Below are 27,438 nucleotides of genomic sequence, written 5' to 3'. Positions count from 1 at the left end.
AACATTTTGTATGCATAAGATTCTACTGGAAGATGGGCACAAACCTTCCATAGAACATCAAAGAAGGCTGAATCCCAACATGAAATAAGTGGTGAAGAAAGAAGTGATCAAGGGGTTAGATGCGGGAATCATCTTCCCCATCTCTGATAACTGGGCCAATGCAGTTCAGTGGATGCCAAAGAAGGGTGGAATGACTGTAGTGCAAAATGAGAACAATGATTTGATCTCAACAAGAACAATCATGGGATGGCGAATCTGTATGGATTACAGAAGATTGAACAAGGCCACCCAAAAAGACCATTTTCTTCTGTTATTCATTGATCAGATGTTAGACAGATTGGCGGGGAGGTCCTATTTTTCTTCCTGGATAGATACTCGGGATATGACCAGATCTTTATTGCCGGAGAATAGGGAAAAAACATCGTTCACCTATCCATATGGCATCTACGCCTTTCGGAGAATGTCGTTTGGCCTATGCAATGTTCCCGCCACATTCCAAAGGTGTATGATGGACATCTTTACAGATATGGTGGATGACGTAATGGAGGTTTTCATGGATGACTTCTCAGTGGTGGGAAACTCATTCGATGACTGCCTTATGAATTTGAAAAGAGCACTGAAGAGGTGTATAAAGACTAATCTAGTATTGAACCGGAAAAAATGTCATTTCATGGTACAGGAAGGTATAGTCTTGGGACACCTAGTGTCAAGTAAGGGCATTGAGGTTGACCGTGCTAGGGTTGATGTAAATTAGAAGTTGCCTCCACCCACTTCCGTAAAGTCCATAAGAAGTTTCCTTGGTCATTCTGGCTTCTACACGCGATTTATAAAAGATTTTTCTAAAATTGCTAACCATTTGTGTAAATTGCTTTAAAAAGATCACCCGTTGTATTTTCTAATGACTGTAGGGTAGCTTTTGAGGAATTAAAAAAGAGACTGGTGACTACACCAATCATAGTGGCACCTGACTGGGAGCAACATTTTGAGCTGATGTGTGATGCAAGTGATAAGTAGGGATTTTGACCGCTTATTTGCTCTCTTTACTTGCGTTTTAGCTCAAAAATGCTTAAAGGTATTTCCGGAAACTGACCAAATGTGCATACTTGCAGGAATATTGGGAAACGAGCCAAAGAAGTTAATATCAACTCATAAAGGAGTCAAAAGTTAACAAGAACCAAAATAGGGAAAAAAGGGCAGCAGTGCGGACCGCACAATTCTAGTGCGGGCGCAGAAGGGAGATTCAGAGAGTAGTGTTTGGGCCAACTAAAGGCATGCAGACCGCACCAAAATTGTGTGACCGCAGGAGGTCAAGTGCGGTCTCAGTCATTATTATGCGGTCCGCAAGTTTGAAGAATTAGAGAGCTATTTCAAGTCCAAAAGCAGAGAGTACATACCACATCACTTTTGTGCGGCCGCATAATCAGAAGTGCGGCCGCACCCATTATGCGGACCGAAGAAGCCCTGAAGTTCCAAGCCCAAGTTCCCAAGAATGCAAACTGCACGACAATTGTGCGGCCGTAGAAGCCCACTGTGCGGACCACACCAGAATTATGCGACCGCACAACCTTCGCAGGGGCATTTTTGTCAGATATTTTTAGCTTAGTATAAATAGTACTTTTTGTCATTTTAGGTTAAGTTCGGTTTACAGAAGTGCACCTGAGCCATTTTCTTTACTTTTTTGAGTAATTTTGTACTAGATTAACTTCTAAACATTAGATTTTCCTTATCCAATCAATTATTATGCATTCTATCTTAATTTCCTCCTGTATTTCTTTATTTTTTATGAGTATCTAAATCTTTAGCTAGAGTTGTGGCCCAACCCTAGTATTGGTATATAATGGGTATTTAATTTTAGGGCTTGTTTGTGATTGGGTTAGTGATATTTAGTCTTGTTCATGCTTGAATTCTAGAATTAATGGTTGCAAACATTGATTCGTGCCTATTTGACTTAGTCTCTACTTGAGAAAGAAAGACTAAGTCTAGGAAAACTTGGCTAACAAGGAATTGGCGCAAGAAATTGATAGCCCCAATTAAAGGATCAAATCTAGAGATAGTAAGACCCGACTTGAGCATATATCACTTGATTTGTGCAATACCCATTTGGACTTGAGAAAGCCAAATTGGGCAAAATCACTCAAACTACCGAGAGGTATAGAGTGAGAAATTGCGTGTGATTGCTTACGATCCTGAATAATCAAACTTGCCCTAGAGTTTACAACCCATTAGGTAACCACATAGGGGGATGTCACGACCATATATCCTTTATCATTTGAAAAACAATCAAAACCAAAAACATTGTCTTCTAGCTTATTACTTCCAATCAATAGCTAAAGTAGAAACAAAAACAACCAACAAGAATGTGGAAGTGCCCGACCCGTTTTCATTTGACCTTTTTGGCGTTGGCTCAGCACGTTGATTATTTTCATGTTCAGCTACACTCGGAGTTTTATTTTGACTTTGGAGTTGAGCGATGGCGATTTGCTGAGCCTACAACATCTCGAATATCACTTGGAGACTGACCTCCATCTCCTACTCCTGGTGTTCCTTGGTCCCCTGGTCAGGTTTCCCTGCGTGCATTCCCTACGGGGTCTGTGCCTGAATTCGCGTTTAGAGCATTATGTGAACTGATATCAACTTGGTCCATATTTGGCACTTCCTCAGGGTTTATGGGTGGTACACCGACCCATATATCGTTGTTTTCTCTAAGACATTCGTTGTCATGAACATGTGCGTTTTGTGTGCTGGACATGTTTCAGCCTGAGAATCAAAAAATCTTGACAAGAAAAAGTGTAAAGACAATGTGTGTAACGAGAATCAGTAAAGAAATAATCACTATTATCTTTAGCCCCACGGTGGGCACCAAACTGTTTACTTCGAAATACGAGTAACAATTAAATTTGATTTCTGGTTTTAAAGATATGTGATTTAGTTCAATACCAATTAATAATCAATAAATATGAAGTAGGAATTAAAAAAGACAAGTGAATCATACCAATATTATTTGATAGTGATGACCTCGAGACGGGCTAAGAGCAATAAAGTAAGAAAAGTAAAGTAAGAACAATAGAGCTAAAGGACAATGCTGACGAACAATAGGCGAAAAAGTAGAGAATATATACTTTTCTCAGTGATCGGATGATCTTACAAATGATTGGGTCCCCTTTATATAATAGGGAACCCCCAAATAAGGTATATTTCTATTTACAGTAATATTCTTGGTACAACTGTCTAACCGCCTAGTACGGAATCGTACAATCCTATTCCGCGATTTGCGCCATGACTTTGGGGACGTGGCAGGAATCTAGCTCGTTCGGGTACATATCCATAACGGTACTATTTCGGGGTCGAGCACACTTGGCCCCGATATTCCTCGCATTCCTATCTCCGGACACTGCACTCTGTCTTCGAGCTCAAGTCTGGTCAGCCGGTCTCGACCTCGACCTCGCTCGGACTCGGACCTATAAATCGGAGGTATACGATTTTGACCGTATACAATATGTACACGAAATAGGTTAAATAAAAATTGTGCCACCTGGAGTTATGAATTGGCACAAGGTGCCAGCGAAGAAGAGTCAGTTTAATTTCCCAAACGAGAAATTCAAAAATAGCTAGATTTACAAGTGATCATTCAAAAATAGTCACAGTTTCAAAGTAATTGAAAGTTACCCACTTTTCATGTAAAGATAAATCTGAACGAAAATACTGTTCAAAATCCGAAAAATACTCCAGCATAATATACTGGAATTCCAACATAAGTATACTGGAACTCCAGTATATTATACTGGAGTTCCAACAAATCCAACAACGCATATTGGACTTCCAGTATATTATACTGGAGTTCCAGTATAATATACTAGACTTCCAACATATTATACCGGCCAGCATAAAATGCTGGAAATTCATACACATGTGCACCGATCTTTAGTATATTATATTGGAACTTTCCGTGTTGCAGCAAAATAGTGGCTATATTTCAATGACTTTGCAAATGCTGGCTCTTTTTGAATGACCAGTTCGAAAACTGGCTAGCCCGTGCTATTTTTACATTCCCAGATGGTGTGGGTTCGATTCCAATTTGGTACACATTTTTCCTAGTGTCGAACCTATATTGTATTGTCAAAAAATTGTTATTAGGTAGAATTAAACTCTATGCCTCTTTTATCTTAAGACCCAACTAAATCAATAAGTCAAGGCTCTTCCTTTTTTTTACATAACTTACGATAAATTTATTGTTGGCTCTTTTCTGTTAATATTAACACGCTTACATGAAATTCTGTATGCTACGTTCAAAGCAGTGTGACACTTGAAACCTCCAAATCCTATATCGCACCTGTCTCGAAGTGTCAAACAATATTTTTGCCGAAAGTCTTCAAGACTTGATATTCAGCTTATTTGTTATAGTTCTGCAAAACTATACAGCTTCTACTCCCAAATGTCCCGATGTGCTAGTGCGCCATCACTAATCGCATGCAAAGAGATCGAAATTTCCTTTTGAATTACAAAAGGCAATCACTTGCACTTAAGAGAAAACGGGCCGATTTATTTTATGATATTCAAATTAAGAAAGTGTTTTTTTAAATCTTTTATATGTAAAAGATGGATTTCTCATATATGAAAGTAAATCTTTTATATATATATAAAAATAAGTTTGTAATGAACCAAAAAATTATTTGACCCATGCACTTGACACAGACGACACATATAATGGGGAGAAATTCAAAACGTTAAATTTACAAGTGGTCATTCAAAAATAGTTATAGTTTCAAAAGTAATCGAAATTTAGCCACTTTTCATGTAAAGATAAAATCTGAACGAAAACACTGTTCAAAATCCAAAAAATACTCCAGCATAATATACTCGAGTTCCAGCATAAGTATACTTAAGGGTGTCTAACGGGCTGGGTTTAACCGTACCGGGCCGGTTCCGGTTTTGTCTAACGGGCTGGGTTTAACCGTACCGGCCCAGACCGGTTAAAACCGGAACCGGCCTAGACCGATACAAAGGGGGTCGGGTGGGCTAGGTTAATAGGGTAAGGGGGGTTGGTCCGTTTACATTGGGGCTACCGGTTAACCGAACCAGTCAAACCCGATCAACGATTTTTACTGTACAACCGGTTAACCGGCCCGGACCGGCACTGCCCAGACCGGTGTAACAACTATTTAATTTATTTATTTTATTTTTTTTTAATAATGGGGCCTTTAAATTTACTCTTTTTTCGTTAATTTACTTGTTGTTAAATGTAAACCTTTCGATTTGTAAGTTTGAATTTTGAAATAAATGTAGCACTTGCAATTTATAAGTGCAATTTTTCCCCGTCTTCATTGTATTCTTTATATTTTTATTTTATATTAATATAACTTACAATAATTATACAAAAATAAAATAAAAATTACACTAACCCAACCTCTTGTACCCGTAACGCTTACGATTTATTTTTTACCCGGATGAACCCGAACCCGTTAAATCCGGTAAGCCCCAACCCGTAACCGGCCCAGAATCCAACCCGTACGGTTCCAAATTTTGCCTACTCAATCCGGCCCGGCCCACCTGTTAGACACCCTTAAGTATATTGGAACTCCAGCATATTATAATGGAGTTCCAGCATATTGTACTGGAGTTCCGGTATAATATACTAGTCCAGTATAATATACTGGAAGTTCATACACAAGTGCCTCTCGGGGTAGGGGTAAGGTCTGCGTACATACTACCCTCCCCAGACCTCACTTGTGGGATTATACTGGGATGTTGTTGTTGTTGCATACACAAGTGCTCCAATCTCTAGTATATTATGCTGGAACTTTCCGCGTGTTGGAGTTCCAGCATAATATGCTGGAAGTTCATACACAGGTGCATCAATCTCCAGTATATTGTGCTGGATCGGTCCCTATTATATTAAAATAGTGACTATTTTTCATTGACTTTGCAAACGCTAGCTACTTTTGAATGGACAGTTTTCAGCTATTTTACCTATATAATGTGCACCTTTGAAGGAAAGAAATGTCTACTCGGACAAATATCCTTCCAATAGAACCATGAGTTTTAAAATCAAGAAACTTTTGAATAACATGATGAAATCACATGTTTTGACGAGCCTATAATCAAATTAAAACACAAAATGACACTACAACACAAAAAGAGAGAAAAAATAGCACATGGCTCTTTGCAATTACTGCTGATTTAACGGAATTATGAGTTGTAACAACAGCCTTTTCATTTGCTATCGAATTTAATTTATTTAACCTTAATATGTACAATAATTGTTACCTTTAACTTCCAAATATACTAATATTGTATGCCCTCCAGAAGTGCAATGTGAACAGCGTACCTCAATTAGAAATGATAAACATGGGCATATCATGAAGTTGGACGATCTTGCGAATGTAAATCTCCAACCGCTCTAAAAAATAGGTAATTGCCACAGGAATAAAATATTATTGTCCATCCAACCGCTTAAGTTAAATATATATATATAATTTATATATAATCAGTATATAATCTATGTATACTGACTAAAAAAAGTAAATAATGAATCCGGCCGGCTATTTGTTTAAAGATTCCAAAATAAACTTGGTATGCTCGTGCTTGAACATGACCCGAGTTCTTTAATGAGAAAATTTCACTTTATACCCATTAATTCTAAACTATTTACCCTTTAATGCCCAGGCCCAAACTATTTACTACTCCTACCTATGCTGCCCAAACTATTTACCCGGTTATTTCCCAATAATCTTACGTCTGTTTGCGACTGGTGGCTTTGGAAGTTCATCAACTCCTCGAACTGGCATGAGTGACTCATTCGGGTTATGCTAATTGATTAACAAAGAGAATTCTGAATCTCCTCCTGTGGAGATTATTACTCTCAAATCCTATTTTGACTATTGAATACCCTATTAGCTAATAAACATAGACACTTGATATTTTGACTATTGAATACCTTTTTCTTTCTCTTCATCCAAATTGGTTTTTGGAGATTTATTGTACAAAAATTCAAATCCACACCTTGAAGCTTGAAACTCATAACTTGGTTTGTTTGAGTTTTTAATTATTTTGATTCGATACTATATGAGTTTGTTTGGAAAATTGATTGGAGGTTGTAGCTAAAGTTTTAGTCATTTTGGTGGAGATTTTATAGTAGATTTTAGAAGTTTGGGTTGAAATATAGTTGAACAAGAGAAGAAGACGAATTTGTATTATATACTCAAATAGTATACAAATATACCATTTTGGTATACAATTCATTCCAATTATATACCCTATTAATATAGCTATATACTATATTGGTATCATATGCTAGTTGAATTATTTTTTGATTGTATTAGCTGCATTTATTAGTACAATATTTGATTTTCTTTTAATACTAGTAATATAGTATAATATCTTGAAATACTTTATTATATTAACATGTGGTACACTAGTTTTTTATTTTTCTCTTTATGCATGTGTGTTATGTCATAGTAGTATAGTCATATAGTTGCGGGGAATTAAACAGTAAAACTGTATACCATGTTGGTATAATTATATGTCATATTGGTATCATATGGTAGTTTGAACATTTTTTTGGTTGTTTTGGCTGTATTTTTAAGTGAATTCTATTCTGAAATTATTTATATGAATGTAATTGCAGTGCTGGAATTTTTGTGTGCTGATGGATATAGATTATGTGTATTATGTAATAGTTTTTATAATTATAGGCAATTGTTGGAACAACCCATACAACTATATACCCTTTTAGTATATGGAATGAGCAAATTGCTTTGCGAATATTTAGCTTGCAATGCGAGCATGTAATTTTCTCATACTTTTATTGTATCATTTAATGTTTTGGTACAATAGTATAGTCACTGATAGTTGTAGCAATATACTAGAGCAATCATATACTCTGTTGGTATATATGTATACCATATTGGTATCATATGGTACTAGAAGTCTTTTTTGCTACTTATATTTTTATTGCATTTTTCAATATTTTATTATCATTTCTATTCTAACTAGTATATATAGAGATTTAGTGGCCGTAGATTATGTTTTCTTGCTCCATCATTGGTTGATGTTACTGCTAATGGTAGAGTATGTACTGATATTTGTAGGGAAGGAGATCAAGGTTAGCATGACAATCACGTGGAATTAGAAAAGGAACAAGAAATAAAGAAAAAAAAATAAAGAAGGAGTCAAATTGGAGTGTGAAATAAGTTATGGTAAAAATAAAAATAATACGATTTGGGCAAAAATAAATGAATAAAAGAGGAAAAATAAAAAAAATAGGAAGAAAATGAGAAAAAAGAAAAGGAGAAAAAGAAAGAAAAAAAGGGGGAAAAAGAAGCATAATAAAGAAAAAATTCTCCATAAAAACTACTATGGGTAGAAAAATAAAGGAAGTTTTACCTCATATAGCAAAGGTTGATACCTTATTTATTTTAAATAAATATCTTTTTAAAAAATTATATTCCATAGCTACCTTTTTTATTTTTATAGCCAAATATCTATTTATGATTACCTCCTACCCTTAAGCCATAAATACTCTTTGTATTATTTTTCTTTCTCATTCTTTCAGATTTTTGCTGCTTTCTTCTCCTCTTTTTCTTCCTTGTTATTTCCTTGTACACCACCAAAAACCTATAAGCTTTCTCGTTCTTCTTGATTTCTACTTTCAGAAAATCAGAAAAAGCCCCAAATTCAAAAAATGACATCTTTCGCATAGGCACCACCGGGGAACGAAGCAGCAGGGGTAAAGATCTTCAAGACCAACTATGCTCCAAATTTTGAGAGTTTCGAGTCAGAATCGCGGCCTTCTTAACGAGATGATATTAGGGTTGTTTTGCTCGACGGCGGATTCGCCGAAAATTAGAGTTTGTTCTTGAACAAAGACGACAGAGTTTGGGGCTGAGCAACTTGATTCTTTGTTAATATATTTCAATGTATTTTCAACGTAGCACGCTGTATTTTCATGTATTTCATTATATTTATTGTCTTTTTTTTCATTGTAATTCAATGTATCTCGCTGTATTCCATGTATTTTATTGTATTCACTATCTTTTTTCATTGTAATTTTATGTATTTCATTGTATTCAATGTCTCGCTATATGCCATGAATGTATTCATATGTTTTTTTAATTAATATAATTTATGTATTCAGATGTATTATATAATTTTTGTGAAGATTGCTATGTTTTTGGGGTATTTTTCATTTGAGAATCTTTTTTATAACTGAAAATACAAAATTTGTGTGTTATAATTGAGTTTGTTGAGTTATATTAGGAGTCTATTATGTTAATACATCTAATACATCTTATAACAACAGAAAACATATCTACAATCCGTAATATAGCTAATGATATCTATAGATAGCTAATTACCATTAAAAGATAGTGTTTTATAAAAAAAATTCAAAAATAAATGGGTAGAAAAAGATAAATAGTTTTGTTTTTGCGAGTAACTTTGTCGAAACCCGTTCTTTAATAGATGACCCGAGTTCACATGTTGCGGGTTCGTATATAAACATCGCAACGGTTTGGAAAGCACTTCCCCCCCTCCTCCGCCTGTAAATTGAATGAATGCAGAAAGGGTGGAACTTCATCAAAGTCATTCATAGAAGCTTCTTCACTCCCATTTCTCAGGTAACTAACTCTCTTTCTCTGCCCTTATCATTGATATACAACTTATGGTGACATTGTGTAAGTGTTCATTCACGTGTAGATGGATCACTCCACGCGTTACCGTTACGGCCCAACCTTGAAGTGGAACCCCATGGTTGAAGAATACTTCATCAAAGCTTACGGAGCTGATCATTTTTCTCGTATTTCTGCTGCCCTCGTGTATGCTATTTGCCTCATCTACCTTCCATTTCAGCTTTACATATGCCTATAACCAATTTACCATCTGTCGCTTGAGTTGATAAGAAGTTCTTACATTTGACGAAATAGAGTTGAGCCGTGGAGTTCAATCTCTGTCAAAACTGGCTTCCGAGTGTTATGATTTTTTATGGTTTCTTCTTGTTTCCAGAGTCAGCTCAATGGCAAGGTCATTGAAGCCATCACGTTAGGCCCCCCCAAGATTGAAGGCGCTAAAAGTACTACGTATTATTATACATAACATAGAATTTATTTAATTATCATTAGTAAAAATTTCTAAAGTTTATGTTTCTTTCAAAGTTGATTGAGGTTGTTCAGATGATGTGAATTACAATAAATTTTCTTCTTAAAACCTTTGTCTCCATCTTGCCTATTTCTCTTGTCTCGTTTGATTGACCCCATAGATCAAGAAGCCCTTTTGTCTCATTAGTACATGAACTTTATGAAATAAGTATAAGGCCTCTTAATATGGTTTGACTTTAGGCTACCAATTCCGTGGAGGCGCCCCTGCATGTTTCCAACTGTGTGTCTCAACCTGTTTCTTTGCTTTGTTAGTGATATTTGAATGCTTGAACTCTAGCCCAAAAAGCTTTACTTATATTTCCCTTTCATGTAGATGTTTCTTTCTAATATTCAAATTCTAATGCTTTTCTTAGGCGCCCATCATGTTACTCTTGTATCCGTGTGAATACACTCAAATCAACAAATGATGCTGTTATAGAGAAGCTTTTGGAAATTTTTAAGGAAAGAGGAATGCCTGATGTCGTAGTTCAAGAATCTGCTACCACATGGAAGCCAGATAATTGTTGCAAGACAACCCTAGAGAGCATTGGAAGTGCAGAGTCTTCTAAGGCCATCAAAAGTATCTCAAAGTGTCAATTTCCTGGCCTGGATTATGTAGTTTTTGTTAAAGGTTCAGGACCACATGCTATTCATTATGGGTACAACGAAGGCAAGCCTCTTAAGGAGGTAATTGTGAGCCGGAAGTGTGCAGAGGCAGTTCTTCGTGGTGCCCAAGTGAGTGAGTTTTTCAGCACTAATATAAACTCGATCAGCTATAGGAATTAGTGAATTGGAGAGGTCCATTGTTTTCTCCCGATTCAACGTGGATAATAGTTATATTTCAACCTGTAGATGGAAGGATGAAAAAATGCTAAAACAAGATGGGATTTTCTAACTTTTACCAAGTGATTTGTTGTGTGTTTATGTTATCTAGATTGCAGCTTAGCTACGCAGCATGCAAATACATGATGTTGTGGCCGGTATATGAGAGTGTCTGAGAGTTGTACATCCTTACCTAATATCTTGTCTATTATGTTAAAACACTTACTGTCCCGACAACATTCTTGCCTTTGCTTTCAACAACATTGCAGCCTAAAATCTAAATCTTGCGCTAATAAGACAAAGAAATGGACAGTCTATGGCTTGAATGTATCAGTAACAGCAGATTAGTGGATGAGGGATCAAGAGCGGATAGGGAGGGAATGGCCTATCAACCACTGGTTGACCTTCCGCTAAACCAGTCACGGAACTCTCAACTGAGTTGTTTTGGTTCTGGAATTGAATCTCTAGTTTCATTTGGAAGTATTTTCATGAAGTATATTGGAAAAGAACTTGTCGAAAAAAAGAAGGAAAAAATCAAAATAGAAGACGGAAGTGTGCTGTTGTATAAACTGCAAGTCTTCTAACAATTAAGGTCATGCAATCATGTGATTATCATATTCAGTTATTTATTCTTCTCTTCTTTCTTTTCTTAATTTATCCTGGTTTATTCAGGGGTGCAAATTTGGACTGGTACTTCGAATAGTAACTTGACCAATCTTCTCCATCTATCCACTGGTTTAAGATGAATCTATGTAAATAAATGACACCTTGATCTTCAATATCACTTGATGTTATGCATTTTAGTTTTCCACCTATAGGGGCACAATCATATGGACAGGAGACACATGTCCCTACAAGGCTGCAATGTTACAAAAACAATGGCATGGGAACACCAGAAGATCTTACTTCTTTAATTTGCTAGAATTTTTTCGTAAACAGTGCACGTACTTTAATTAAATTATAGATTAATCTTATCACTTACTTATCATGCAACCAGGTTTATGTGCCTGGTGTTTTGGCATGCAGTGCTCATGTCGAAAGAGGTGATGCAGTTGCAGTTTCAGTTGCTGTGGAACAGTCTGGTCCGGATGGTGGATGGGGTATTGCAATGACACGTGGAACTGTTCTACAAGGATCACAAGCAGGTAAACTAACTTCATTCTCAAAAAAAAAAAAGGGCAGGTAAACTGAACTTCTCCTTTTGCACCTTTTCACATCTAATCAGTGTTCTTTCTTAATTTTTAAACTGATTTAACCCCAATGGCATTAATGTGTTTTCTTTATGAAAACGCTTGCTGAGGAGCTTATTATTTCTTTGCATAATCTTGACATGTGCGAGTAACTGCAGTAAACATTTTGGTCATGCTTCTGGCTTTTCCCCATTTTCACTTTTTGCCCAAATATGAAGGGGCATCAGTAGTTGCTGACTGTATGGGTTACACCTGCCTCAACTAGTAGTTATAGTTGGGGGTACGCCAGTTGGTTTCAACTTATGTGATCATGATCAAGTGGGATTAAATTAGATCATGTAAGTTACGAAAATTTCTGATAGTGTTGATTTGTATTATCTGATTATGATCATATGGGATCAAATCAGATCAGATAAGTTAGGAAAGTTTCAGATTCTTAGGGATTGGTTTTAGATTAGAATTCTAGACTATTTAGAATCAATGGATTATTTTCCTTTTCATTGATTTGTTTTTCTAGTAAATTGTATTCTCTTTGAATGAATAAAACATACTACTCCGATACCAAAACTTTCAGTTTCATTTGCTGGGTTGACGGTATGTGCTTAATGCGCATAATCAGATATTTATTTCTCAATGAACGAGAAATTCCTTAATATGATAGTCAATTTGACTCCTTATTTTGGTGAATTTCTTACAAAAGGAAAAGCTAATTATGCAGTAAGATATTTCGTAATTTATCTTGAACCTTTGGCTTCATTTCACACTGTTGTGCTCCTCTGAAAGGATTTTAATGTTTATCAGAAATTCCTCCTTATCACATGGCTATGGTGGGATATACTGCATTCGCATGGTTAAATACCAAGATGATTTTGCATCTAATCTGAATTTTTGGATACACGTTTGCTATGGTCTTTTTTCTTTATTTTGTTACCAATAGAAAGTGTGCTATGGTCTTTCTTAAATATACACTAAATCTGCTTGGTTTGTCGAAATGTTCTCTCTCTCCCTCACACACACACACCCCTACCCACACCCACACCCACACGACACACACAATCAGCTTTGCTGTATATAAATCTATTTCATCTTATTGCTTAGTTGTGTGACATCCTTCCAGCCAATAGACTGACCATTCTCAATTTTGTGTAGATCCTTATTATTTTGAAAGAGATGGTTTCTACATTGGCCAAGGAACAGCAATGATGTCAAGAGCTGGGATATTTCGTGCATCTGAAGGAATTGCAGTGGATATGAAGGAGAGAGTATTTAGACTACCCTCCTTTTATGGTACAAGTTTTTCGCCTTCTCCAGTATTATGGAAATCAGTTACAGGATAATATGTGCATAACAGTTTTAAGGACACTTGGTTTATCGCACTTGTCAATGTTGTTACCATCTAGTTTTAAAGGTAATTAATTCTAGTCTGACGAAGATGTGTTTGCCTTTTTTCTTTGGGTAACTGTGTTAGTTTTGTTTCCCGTTTCTCATACAAGTCAGGAATTACTGTGGCACATTTATACTATTAGCTGGTATTTTAATTCTAAAGTCATGGTTCTGAAATCTTGAACTTGAAGTGAGGATATTTAACATACTCAAGTTCACAATGGCGAAAGTGATGTAAGATGTCTGTGAGAATTGGAAGTGTGGTACTCCCTCTGTAACAATTTATGTGGCACTCTTTCCTTTTTAGCTTGTCCAAAAAGAATGTCACCTTTCTATGTTTAGAAACAATTTTACTTTAAAATTACCCTTTCACCCTTAATGAGATGATTTATAGCCACAAATATGTCTAGGGCTTGTTTTAGACTACAAGTCTCCAAAATTTTCCTTTTTTTTTTTCTTAAAATCCGTACCGAGTCAAATGGTGCCGCATAAATTGGGACGGAGGGAGTATACTAGTATGACCTTTGTTTAAGCATTTAGTGCATATATTTTAGAGTGTCATAACAGTTGATGCATCTCCTTTGTAATGATTAATTAGATCTCATCCATATATCAAGAAGAGTGAAAAAGGCAATTTTATCTTGGTGTTATTTTTAATAATCTTGCGTTAGAAAGCTTTAGTTTTTCGACTTTCTATATTTTAGCTTCAGAATCTTACGAAATTTGCTGGTCATCTTGGAAGGCAAATTAAGACCAATTTCGTGGTTAGACCAGGATAAATTCTACATGAATGATATTTTTCCATTAGAGACCTTTCCGAGCTCTCTCTAAATATGTCCGTCTCTAATTATGTCCGTCATGATAGTCAGTTGCCTATTCATTTTCCTGAGAATGGTCAAGGGGGAAAATGGGTCCCATATTGGTTGACGAAAAATAGTGTACATAATGATTTCTGGTCACTTTCACTAGACAGTATAAGTTTCCAATGCTAGATAGAGACGTTAAAGGCTTTGGTCACTGTAAGAAGGTAATGCTCTTTTTGAGGGATGCCAAATTTGCAAATATTCAGCACAGTTGGTTAGAATCTGACAGTATTGCAGTATTACTATCTTGCTGAAGATAGCGCTTGGGTAGATGCTACTGTCACTTTGTTTGGTGAAAAGAAAATGACACTTTTAGTAGTCTAGAGCTGTCAGGGGTGCAGAAGTATGGGAAAGTCCATTCAGTTAAACTTTTATTGTTATCGGTGTCCTCAGTTGTTCTTCTTCCTCTGATCTTTAAAGGTATTCTTATTTATGATGAAGGAAACACTTTGTACAATTGTCATCTCCATAAGTGAATTTTCATCGTTGTCTATTGTTTTTGACACCATATTTTCTGTATATGAAAGAAACAACTAACATGAAACATTGTGAACATGAATATACTCCTATGGTTTTGGATTGTGTTCGAATAGCAGCTTCTTTTAAAGTTGTGAGTACATGCAGTGATGTTTGATTATAATATCTTGCTTCCAGATTTGCTTGAGGGTGAGATTTTTCTTCAGAACCTGCCAAGCATAATAACTGCACATGCCTTAGGTATGTTCATAGTTTCTCAGGCATTCTCTGTTTTTGTCTAACGTTGAGTCGGTATCATTACAGAATATTACATGAATTGCCTTTTGTTTCATTTATGGTGTAAATAAGGCTTTGTAGAGGAGGCAGAATCTTTAGTAGATTTTATAGGTGCTCTGTACCTTTAGGTTAACATAGCTGGGGTCTGCTCCTTTTTAAATATAGCTTGGCACTGCTTTTGTGCTGTTTTTTTGGTCTTATTAATATATGTACAAGTTGCTATTCTCAAAAAAAGAGTCTGTATCATTACATTATATGCACAGTAGAGATTCTTACGGTAACTCATGGTTTTTGACCCTTTGACTTGGTCCTTATATGCTGCGAGTTTTAAAGTATTCATATTGTAATAACAATGAGTTTACAGCAGTTTTAAGTGCTAGTTTGAATTTGAAGGGGTATGGTAGATAATTAATTTGGTCGATCATTACGCTTTAAGATCAAAAGATGTAGTAATTGTTAAGTGATTAATTGGATTATGCTGTTTCCGTTTTGCTCTGGAAGATGAACACTGGCATTAATTTCTTGGAATGAGACATTATCCTCTGAAAGTATAGGACAACAAAATGAAGAAGTCTTCCTACAATTTATATCTTTTAACAGCTGATCCATGGTGATGCTGCATCGGTTTATCTCCTTGATTAAAAGCTTATCTTTCTTTGGTTTTGAAATCTGTAGTCAAGCTTCACCATCCCTTGTATTAAGTTATTAATGCTTTTTACACATGCAAATTCTACCATACAAGACTATCACTAGTGCAATGCTTTCCAACACTAACAACAGCTTTGAGAGGGCCACTCAAAGAGTATCTCCTGAATGTCCACAAAGAGTTGCATTTGCATAAAAACTTGTTTAGTTGCACCCTAAGTTTTGCTTCCAGATGGTTTTTATTTAGTTTTAATGCCCAACTAAAATTCTTCCAGCTTGTAGTTGTGCTTTATATTGCTACATCCTCAAAATTCAATATCATCACGAACGGACTCATAGAATTCTTGAACATTCACTTGAAGTATCATAATGTATTTTCGAAAACACTTGTTTGTGAATGCACATTATGCCATGAAAATGGTGATTAAGATATTGTTTTTGCTGGATATCGAATATATAGCCTAATACATTTCATCATCTGGAAAATGGAATTTTGGTTTCGTGCTAAGGTTAGTTGCTCTCTCTCCTGCATTTTTAACAACTTAAACTTGTATATTTCTTTCTACGAATGAAGTTTTCTTTTGTATTTTCTTTCAACATTCTAATACAACCTATCACGTAAATTCTGCAAAAGGTAGTTTGGTTAGGTGAGTATTCTCCTCATCTCAAATGACATGTTTTGTCTTCCCACATCCAATTGTCCTAGATCCTCAACCAGGAGAGAGAATATTGGACATGTGTGCAGCTCCAGGGGGGAAAACCACAGCAATAGCAATCCTTATGAAGGACAAAGGAGAGGTTGTTGCTGTTGACAGATCTCATAATAAGGTGCACCTTCTGAACTTGGCAGGTGACTACAAGCATAATATTTTTCTATAATATTTGGCACATTTTTAACTTCACAGTTTTTTTTGGATTCCTTGGTGCTAACCAAAATGATTTTACATGGAAGGTCGTCACCTGGGTTAAAGGTGTCCTTAAATTTTTGGACTTGCACCATGTTAGTCAGATCCATATATTGATTTTAAGTATTTGCTTAAGAATGATGTAGCATTTTATGTTGAGTAATAGAAAGAATGGAAAGGGCCAAATTACCCCTGAGGTATCGGAATTGGTACAAACAATTCCCTCTGTCCACCTATTTGAATAAAAATGCCACTATTGTTATTTTTTGGGCTCAATATTACCTTTATTACTAAACTCCCTTTTGCTGATTTTTTTAAAATTAATATCCACGTGTCATCGTCTCATTTGGAGTGCAAGTTCAATCTGGAGCCTAAAGGTTTCAAGTTGGGCAGGACTAGAACAAAATATTTGGGGTGCAAGTTCAGTGACACGATTCAGGAGGCTGGCGTGGAAGTGAGGCTGGATTCACAAGTCATCCCCAAGAAAGGAAGTTTTAGGTACAACGGGGAGATCGACGTCACACATCGTATTGGAGCGGGATGAATGAAATGGAGGTTAGCATTTGGTATCTTGTGTAATAAGAACGTACCACCAAGACTTAAAGATAAGTTCTACAATGTGGTGGTTAGATCGACTAAGTTGTATGAGACAGAATGTTGGCTAGTCAAGAACTCGCATGTCCATAAGATGAAAGTGGTGGAGATGAGGATGCTGAGATTGATGTGTGGGCATACTAGGAGGGATATGGATAGAAAATGAAGATATTTGGGGCTAGGTAGGTGTCGTCTCCGTGGTGGATAAGATGCGGGAAGCGAGGTTGAGATGGTTCGAGCATGTGAAGAGGAGATGTCTCGATGCCCCACGGAGGATATGTAAGAGATTGACTATGGTAGGCCTGAGGAGAGGTAGAGGTAGGGTGAAGAAGTATTGGGGAGAGGTGATTAAACAAAACATGACGCATCTTCAGCTTACCGAGGACATGACCCTTGATAAGAGAGTGTAGAAGTTGAAAATCAGAGTAGAAGGGTAGTAGGGAGTCGAGCGTCTTTCCTTTCATCCTAGTAGTGATAGTGCTATTCTCGTATTTACATATTGTTAGATTTATATTACTATCTGACGATGTTGTGTTTCGTTTTTAATATTATCTTGCTATTGTTACTGTTTCTTTGACTTTTTCACTACTGCTTATCTTTTATCTATACTATTGTGATCAATCATGCTTGCCTTGAGCTAAGAGTTTACCGAAAATAGCTTTTCTACCTGCACAAGGTAAGGGTAAGACTGTATATTCTATCATCCCTAGACCCTCACTTGTGGGACTACACTAGGTATGTTGTTGTTGTGTCATCGTCCCATTGGCCTAAGCTAAACCCACCCCTGATATAATTAAACCCACCCGTAACTCGCCCGAATATTGACCCGCTCAAATAGTTATGTTTCGTTTCTATATTTATTTCTCCCCAAACAAAGAAAATCCTTAATTTTCTAATTTCAAGCCGTTACTAGTGAATCTACAACAATTTCAAGCTTCTTCCTTTACGCTGATTTTGAGAGAATAGATTTGGGTAAAACTTTGTGGAGAAGACTCCAAAAACAATATTATAATATTGGGTAATGAAAATTTTGTGGAGAATTCTCTATCTTGTTTCCATAACATCTTTATCCTCTCCATTTCTTTGAGTTTTCTTTGTCTATGACCTGTTCATTACAAAATCAGAAAGTTAATTCATCTGGAGCGAAACAATGTAGTTGTCTTAAAGCACATAATAATTCATCTGGAGCGAAACAATGTAGTTGTCTCAAAGCACATAATTGTCTGTTTAAAGTTTTAAGGATTATTTCCAGTATCCACCAAAAAATACCACAAAACTTCCATCTTTGTTGAGTTCCAACTCAGAGAATCTGAATATGGTGCGAAAATTGGGTCTAATGGATTTGTTCTTTAATTTGAATGTTGGATTTTGTGTTTTGCTGGAGAGAAGAATCTGAGTCTCCTGTTGACGGTATCACCGATGCCAACACTGACGATTATGGTGGTGTTTTAATGGTTGGTGTTGGGAAACTGCAATAGTGAACGTGAACTTGGGGAGAGAAGAGAAATCATTGGACAATCATAATTGTTCAGAAGTTGAACTTAAAAACAAATTAATGGTGGATTTTTTGGTGGATGAGGAAATTATGGAAAGTTCTTAGCTTGAACTTCGAATTGGATTCTATATCGCCATCATCGTTAATGGCAAAATGTATTTTTTGTCAGCAGTTTAGACAAGAAGTTTACCGCAATACTTCTTTCCTTGAGCTCCCAAATCCCTTTTCCAATCAATTCTTCTTTCTCTCTTATTTCTTTTAGTTTTTCATATCAGGATTTTAAGATCGGGGCGGGTCGATATTCAGGCAGATGTATGGGTGGGTTTAATTATATTTGGGGTGGGGTTTAGGTTAGGCCAATGGGACGATGATACGTGGATATTAATTAATTTTTTTTCCCGAAAGGGGCGTTAGTAATATGGGTAAGACTGAGCCAAAAAAATAATGGTGGGGGCATTTTTATTCAAATAGGTGGATTGGGTTTGATTCCTGCTGCCTGAAGTCCTCCTTGATGATGGGTTCTTTAGTCCAAGAAAATCCATAAGGAGGTTTAGAGTATGCTTACCCAGTTGTTGGCTAAGGCTTGCTCAAGGAACGCTAAGCCCTAAGATATGATGTGAAGTAGACTAAGTGTTGCACTTCACTTAGGGAGTGCTTTGGTGCAGAACAAAGCGTTACAGTGTGTACCTTATTGCCCATGTGTTTTGTCGTAAAGAGAGCAATACCAAACAATACTTGGTAAAGTGAAATATTAATTGTTAGGAAACATTATGAACAAATTTATTAGTGTTTGTAGGAAAAGTAAATCAGAAATTTACTATTAAGAAAACTAGTTATGTAATTTGAATTAGAAACCTAATGTTGCACATTTGCCTTTGAATCTATTTGAAACATTGATTTGTATAGTTATTATTAGATATGTACATAATGTAGTCTTGTCCCACATTGGAATATGAGTAGTATGTCCCTGTATAGTATAGCTATAAATAAGGACCTCTTGTATTGTATTGAACACACAATATCAATATATCATATTTTCTCCCGTGCCTTCTCACATGGTATCAGAGCCAGGCCCATCCCAATTTATTGTTACCGATGTTGGGCCCCCATTTATATTGTCCACGCTCCAATTGCAGGCCTGGGCGTGAGGGGGGTGTTGAGTTGTGTCCCACATCGGTGGGTTATGGGTATCTTGGTCTCCTTATATGGTCTTGGGCAATCCTCACCTCACAAGCTAGCTTTTCGGGTTGAGTTAGGCTCAAAGTCCATTCTTATCATGGTATCAGAGCTATCGTGAGAGATTTATTGCTGTGCATAAATTCCAGCGATTCCGGAAAGTTAAATAAGTCACCGGAACCCTTTTTTTCCGGCGATTTTTCAAAGTTGTTTTGCTTTTGCTTTGTCTCGGTCAGTGTTGTGCAAAATCCAACACTACCACAAGAGTAGTCATTGTCCGGCGACCAAACCCCAGTGAAGTTTCGACGTCGCGTGGGCCACCTTGCGGCCATTTTTTGGCGACGACTCTTCAGGACAGATTGTTCCCCTTGCAATTCCGAGCTTACCCATCCAGGTTACACCAAATTCCGACCACTTTTATATTTTTCCGACGTGAACAGTGATTTCAGAAGTGGACTGCCGGCCATTTTTTGAAAAAGTTTCTTCAGAACAGTTGGGTCGTCTGGTAATTCCGATCCTACCCCTACTGTTTTATTTCATTTGACCACTTTGAATTTTTTCCGGCTGCTACAGTATTTCCGGCATGAACAGTGTTTTCCACGCAGAACAGTGTTAAGTTTCCGGGCCAGAAACAATGTTTTCTTAGCGATTTCTTTAGTTTTCCCAAAGGAGTTACTAATTTTCACTATTTCAAGTTAACCCCACTACTATTTATTGTAGCAACATGAGAACCGATACTTCGAATAGTCAGATGGTTTCTTTAGCGGATTATTTTGAGTTTCTTCAGTACAAAGCAGGTAAGCAGACATCTTATGAGATAGCTTCCGTTGTTCAAACAGGTAATAGCGTGACTTGTGTCTCTCAATCTTCATCCTCTGAGTCTTGGGTCATTGATTCAGGTGCATCGGATCATATTTCTGGTAACAAATCTCTTTTCACTACTATTTCGTATTCTCAATCTCTTCCAAGAGTCACAATGGCCAATGGGTCTCAAACCATGGCAACTGCAATAGGTCAAGCAAGCCCAATTCCTTCCTTACCTTTAGATTTAGTTCTTTATGTCCCTAATAGTCCTTTTAATCTCATAGTTGTTAGTCGCCTAGCCAAATCACTTAAATGTGCCATTTTATTTCTTGATAATCATATTTTTATACAGGAACGCAGTACAAGGAGGATCATTGGTACCGGACGTGAATCAAATGGACTTTATTACTTTATCCTTGCTAAATCACATGGACTCACATCTTGTCTTCCATCACCAACTTGTCCTGTTACTGATTCACCAGCTTTATTACATAAACGGTTGGGACATCCCAGTTTGTCAAAACTTCAGAAAATGGTACCTGGTTTATCTCACTTGTCAGCTCTAGAGTATGAGTCATGCCAGCTCGGTAAGCATACTCGCTCTCATTTCCCTCGACGTATTGATAATCGAGCAGAGTCACCTTTTACTTTAGTCCATTCAGATGTTTGGGGTCCTAGTCGGGTCAGTTCTACATTAGGATTCCGCTACTTTGTCAGTTTCATTGATAACTATTCTAGGTGCACCTGGATATTTTTGATAAAAAATCGATCTGAGTTGTTTTCTATTTTCCAGACCTTTCACGCTGAAATTCAAAATCAATTTGGGGTTTCTATTCGCACATTTCGTAGTGATAATGCCCGAGAGTATTTGTCTTCCCCATTTCAGCAGTTTATGAATTCTCATGGGATTGTTCATCAAACATCTTGTCCGTACACATCTCAAGAAAATGGGGTAGCTGAAAGAAAGAATAGACATCTTATTGAAACTGCTCGTACCCTACTCATACAATCTCATGCTCCGTTGCGTTTTTGGGGGGATGCAGTTCTTATATCTTGTTATCTTATTAATCGTATGCCATCTTCAACTATCCAGAACCAAGTTCCATTCTCTGTATGTTTCCCCACTTACCTTTGCTCTCTCTTCCACCCCGTGTCTTTGGAAGCACTTGTTTTGTCCATAACCTTACTCCAGGACCAGATAAGTTAGCTCCCCGTGCTCTTAAGTGCGTATTTCTTGGTTTCTCGAGAACGCAAAAGGGGTATCGATGCTATTCTCCTGACTTCCAGTGGTACCTTATGTCCGTTGATGTTACCTTTTTTGAAACCCAATCATACTTCACAGGTCCAGGTAATCACTTAGATATTTCTGAGGTATTACCAGACTCTTCTTTTGGAGATTCAGTCACTATCTCCCATCCATCTTCCTCTACATCTCCAGCTCCACCATTTATAGCTCCCGTTCCACCATCTATAGCTCCAGTTCCATCACCTATAGGTCCAGTTCCTCCACATAATCCAGTTCAACCTTCTGCAGCTCCGCCACTCTTGACTTATCATCGTCGTCCACATCCAGCATCAGGCCCAGGTGATTCACGTCCTGCATCAGGTTCTGCACCTACTGCGGACTTGTCTCCTCTTAGTCAACCAATTGCACTCCGCAAAGGTGTACGGTCCACACTTAATCCTAATCCCCACTATGTTGGTCTAAGTTATCATCGTCCGTCGTCACCTCATTATGCTTTTATATCTTCTTTGTCCACTGTTTCTATTCCTAAGTCTACAGGTGAGGCACTATCTCATCCTGGATGGTGACAAGCTATGATTGACGAGATGTCTGCTTTACATGCGAGTGACACTTGGGAGCTTGTTCCTCTTCCTGCAGGTGGTAAGTCTATTATTGGTTGTCGTTGGGTTTATGCAGTCAAAGTCGGTTCGGATGGCCAGGTTGATCGGCTTAAGGCTCGTCTTGTTGCAAAAGGATATACTCAGATTTTTGGGCTTGATTATAGTGATACTTTCTCTCCCGTGGCTAAAGTAGCATCTGTTCGTCTTTTTTTATCCATGGTTGTTGTACGTCATTGGCCTCTTTATCAGTTAGACATTAAGAATGCTTTTCTCCACAGTGATCTTGACGAGGAAGTTTATATGGAGCAACCACCTGGTTTTGTTGCTCAGGGGGAGTTTAGTGGTTGTGTATGCAGATTGCGCAGGTCATTATATGGTTTAAAACAGTCCCCTCGAGCCTGGTTTGGTAAGTTCAGCACAATTATTCAGGAGTTCGGCATGACTCGTAGTGAGGTTGATCACTCTGTGTTTTATCGGCATTCTACTCCGAATCTGTGTATTTATCTGGTGGTTTATGTTGATGATATTGTTATTACTGACAACGATCAGGATGGTATTACTAATCTGAAGAAACATCTCTTTGAGCACTTCCAAACTAAGGATCTGAGCAGTCTGAAGTATTTTCTAGGTATTGAAGTTGCTCAGTCTAGCTCAGGTATTGTTATTTCACAACGGAAGTATGCCTTAGACATTCTTGAGGAGACTGGAATGATGAGTTGCAAACCTATTGACTCTCCTATGGATCCGAATGCTAAGCTTCTGCCAGGACAAGGGGTGCCTCTTAGAGACCCTACGAGATATAGGAGGTTGGTTGGAAAATTGAATTACCTCACAGTGACTAGACCTGACATTTCTTTTCCGGTGAGTGTTGTAAGTCAGTTTATGGATTTTCCCTGTGATAGTCACTGGGATGCAGTTGTTCGTATTCTTCGGTATATAAAGTCAGCTCCAGACAAAGGATTACTATTCGAAGATCGAGGCCACGAGCAGATTGTTGGGTACACAGATGCTGATTGGGCAGGATCACCTTTTGATAGACGATCTACATCTGGATATTGTGTTCTAGTAAGAGGTAATTTGGTCTCGTGGAAGAGCAAGAAACAGAATGTAGTTGCTCGATCTAGTGCCGAAGCCGAATATCGGGCCATGGCCATGGCAACGTGTGAGTTAGTTTGGGTCAAACAGTTGCTCAAGGAGTTAAAGTTCGGAGAAATCAGCAGGATAGAACTAGTATGTGATAACCAAGCTGCTCTTCATATTGCGTCAAATCCGGTGTTCCACGAGAGGACTAAACACATTGAGATCGACTGTCACTTTGTCAGAGGAAAAAAAACTTTCAGGAGATATTGTTACAAAGTTTGTAAAGTCGAATGATCAACTAGTAGATATTTTCATTAAGTCTTTTACTGGTTCTCGTATTAGTTACATGTGTAACAAGCTCGGTACATATGATATGTATGCACCGGCTTGAGGGAGAGTGTTAGATATGTACATAATGTAGTCTTGTCCCACGTTGAAATAGGAGTAGTATGTCCTTGTATAGTATAGCTATAAATAAGGACCTCTTGTATTGTATTGAACACACAATATCAATATATCATATTTTCTCCCGTGCCTTCTCACAGTTATTTCTATAGTTATGATTCTTTTATGATTTGTATAATTATTTGTATGATTTTTTTACCTTATTTTTTCCCAACTCTATTGTCCTTATAATTGTTGTTTATTTGTAGTTATTTTTCATTACATGTATCCATCTGCTCTTTTTCACTAAAGCCTGCCTTTTGTGATTTGTGCTTAAAAACAGTCAAGACCTTTGTGCCTTACAACAACAACAACGATGACCCAGTAAAATCCCACAAGTGGGATCTGCGGAGGGTAGTGTGTACGCAAACCTTACCCCTATCCCGATGGGGCAGAGAAACTGTTTTCGTCTTTACAATAGACCCTCGACTCAAGAAGACCGAAAAGACGAGAAGAAACAAATTATCAGTACCGTCAACAGAAAATATAGAAATAATAACAACAACATAAGAACCAGAAAATAAATGACATGCAGTAAGAATAACCAATAAATAGGTTAAAGGATCTGGCAGGGAGTAGTTGATAGATGTTGTAAAAAGTTGACTCCATGTAAAAAGCAATACTTATCCCTTGGAGGCAGACTCACCTTGGTTAGTAGTGTATTGGATGGGATTCCAACTTATTTGATGTCTTTATTCCATATACCTGTGAGTGTGGAGAAGAAACTGAATACTATAAGGAGCAAATTTCTGTGGGAAGGTAGTGCAGAAAAAAGGAAGCTACATTTGGTCAAATGGCAAAAGGTGATGACTGCTAAGAAAGGAGGTGGACTGGGAGTTAGAAACTTGAGATTCCATAATAAAAGCTTGCTTTATAAATGGTTATGGAGATATAATGATGGAGAAGAGAGCATATGGAAGAATCTTATAAATGCCAAGTATGAGAAGAAGGAAGTATGGAGCCCTCCAGTTGTCATTACTTCCTCAAAAGGGAGCATCTGGAGCAACATAAGTAAACTGTGGAGTGAATTTCAGCAACATGCTAAATTGAAGTTGGGGAATGGAGCAAAAATCAGATTCTGGACTGAAGTATGGGTGGGGGATGTAAGATTGAAAGACAGATCCTTATACAACTGCTCTCTTAATAAAGAAGGTAGTGTGGCTGAGCATTATTCTTCCAATGGCTGGCAGCTGAATTCCAGAAGAGGTTTTAATGATTGGGAGATGGAAGAAGTTTGTCAATTTTTTCAGTTAATGGACACAGTTATGATAGAGGAAAATAAGGAGGACACCATGATTTGGACAACAAGCGCAAATATGAAGTATTTTGTCAAAAGTGGCTATAAACTTCTTCAGAAACAAGCAGACCATTATGTATCTAATTGGCCATGGAAAATGCTATGGAGTACAAAGGCACCTGTTAAAGTAGCCTGCTTTGGATGGTTAGTTATCAGAGAGGCCTGCTTAACTCAAGACAATCTGCAGAAAAGAGGTTTCAATTTAAGCAATAGGTGCTATCTGTGTGAAGAAGATCTGGAATCAGTCAACCATCTGTTCATTCATTGTAAAATTGCAAAGCAATGCTGGGAGCTATTCCTGAACCTCTGTGGAATTACTTGGGTTATGCCCTTAAGCACAAGAAATCTACTCGCTAACTGGCAAGGACAGAAGATAAGAAAGGAGATGAGGCAGATTTGGAGAACTATCCCATTATGCATATTTTGGACCATCCGGAGTGAGAGGAACAATGTTTGTTTTGAAAATAGAAGAAATCAGATTTCTAGAATCAAATACTCTTGTCTACATAACTTGTTTTTTTGCTGTAAGAGGTGTATGTTAGAAAACATGGATCAGTATATGGAATTTTTGGATTTGCTAGGAAAGATGTAATTGGAAGTTTTCTGTAGATGTTGTCTGGTCCTTTTATGTAATTTTCTATACTACCTTGGTACTTTTATCAATAAAACTTTACCTTATCAAAAAAAAAACCAATAAATAGGTACGGAAGGATAGGGTGAACACAATATTAACCACTAGCCGTCTAAGATCAACCCTATCAAACTGGCCTCACCCTCGGGTCGAAGAAGAAAAAAGCTCGACTACCTCCTAACATACAACCGTAATGTTCGACCTCCACACCTTCCTATCAAGAGCCATGTCCTCGGAAATTTGTAGCCGTGTCATGTCCTGCCTGATCACCTCTCCCCAATACTTCTTAGGCTGCCCTCTACCTCTTCTCGTACCGGCCAAAGCCACACCTCCTCACCGGAGCATCAAGACCTTTGTGCCTTCATATACATTTTAGTGCCTTCTATGGTTTTCAACTTTCACAACACTACTGGGCCCTAAACTAATTTAACTCTCCAGCTAATGGTAACAGAAAATAATAGAAAAATATTGCACTCTACACTTATCAATAATGAAAGACTTTTCAGTTCATAAAATTGAAAGAGGAAGAAAGTTTTACTTTAATGAAGGTACATCGATCAGATTATTTGATATTGCTCTATAATTGTAGATTACAAAAGATACTTTCTGCTTTAAAGATTTAACACACTAACAGATTTAGATTATTTGATATTGCTCTATGATTGTAGATTACAAAAGATACTTTCTGCTTTAAAGATTTAACACACTAACAGATTTGATCAGGAGCCTATGGAGATAAATATGAAGCCGAAACTCTGAACCAAAAGGGCATTAAGCTAAGCGAGAAATATTGCTATTTTCCTTCTCTCCCTACTTCTAGCCACATCATTAGCGGTGCATTCTCTCTATCCTTCCATATTGTCCTTCTCAATGCATGACACAACCATTTAATGATTAATCCTGACTTGAGTGCAGTTATAGGTCTCCCATAATTTTATTTCTATATAGTGTGAGTTTAGACCATGATAACATGTGGAATTTGGATTATGAACTTTTTCTTCACTCTAAAGTATAGAGACAATAGAGAAATCTCTCGTGTTGTATTCAAGAAATAACAAGTATATATACAAGTACATAGAGCCTTAACTATGGAAAGAATCAAAAAGGAAATTCTATAAATCTGCTGTGAATCCCTATAATTATGCTAGCTATGTATATTACATAAGATTATGTCTACATTCAGATTATGTCTACGTTCATTATCTAACACTCCTTCTCAAGCTGGAGCATAGATATTGATCATGCCCAGCTTGTTACAAAGGTAATCAACTCGAATTCCATTCAACGCCTTTGTGAACAAATCAGCTGGTTGTTCTCCTGTCTTCACGTAACCAGTGGAGATCAAGTTCTCCTGAATCTTCTCATGAATAAAATGGCAGTC

The 27,438-nt window shown here is 37.2% G+C and overlaps 1 protein-coding gene across 3 annotated transcripts in view; it reads left to right on the top strand.

Annotated features, from left to right (window-relative positions):
* The first annotated feature begins 9,518 nt into the window (after window positions 1–9,518).
* Window positions 9,519–27,438, top strand: part of LOC104237972 (rRNA (cytosine-C(5))-methyltransferase NOP2C) — a 30,260-nt gene continuing 12,340 nt past the window's right edge. For all 3 annotated transcript variants that reach the window (XM_009792222.2, XM_009792223.2, XM_009792221.2), the window contains exons 1-7: window positions 9,519–9,614; window positions 9,694–9,812; window positions 10,505–10,865; window positions 11,950–12,097; window positions 13,292–13,429; window positions 15,043–15,105; window positions 16,493–16,614. In XM_009792222.2, coding sequence (XP_009790524.1) covers window positions 9,552–9,614; window positions 9,694–9,812; window positions 10,505–10,865; window positions 11,950–12,097; window positions 13,292–13,429; window positions 15,043–15,105; window positions 16,493–16,614 — 1,014 coding nt within the window. In that variant the 5' untranslated portion in view covers window positions 9,519–9,551. The remainder of the gene's footprint in view (window positions 9,615–9,693; window positions 9,813–10,504; window positions 10,866–11,949; window positions 12,098–13,291; window positions 13,430–15,042; window positions 15,106–16,492; window positions 16,615–27,438) is intronic.

This window comes from Nicotiana sylvestris, chromosome 7 (assembly GCF_000393655.2).
Source record: "Nicotiana sylvestris chromosome 7, ASM39365v2, whole genome shotgun sequence".
Classification (NCBI taxonomy): domain Eukaryota; kingdom Viridiplantae; phylum Streptophyta; class Magnoliopsida; order Solanales; family Solanaceae; genus Nicotiana; species Nicotiana sylvestris.
This window is presented reverse-complemented; position numbering and strand designations above follow the sequence as displayed.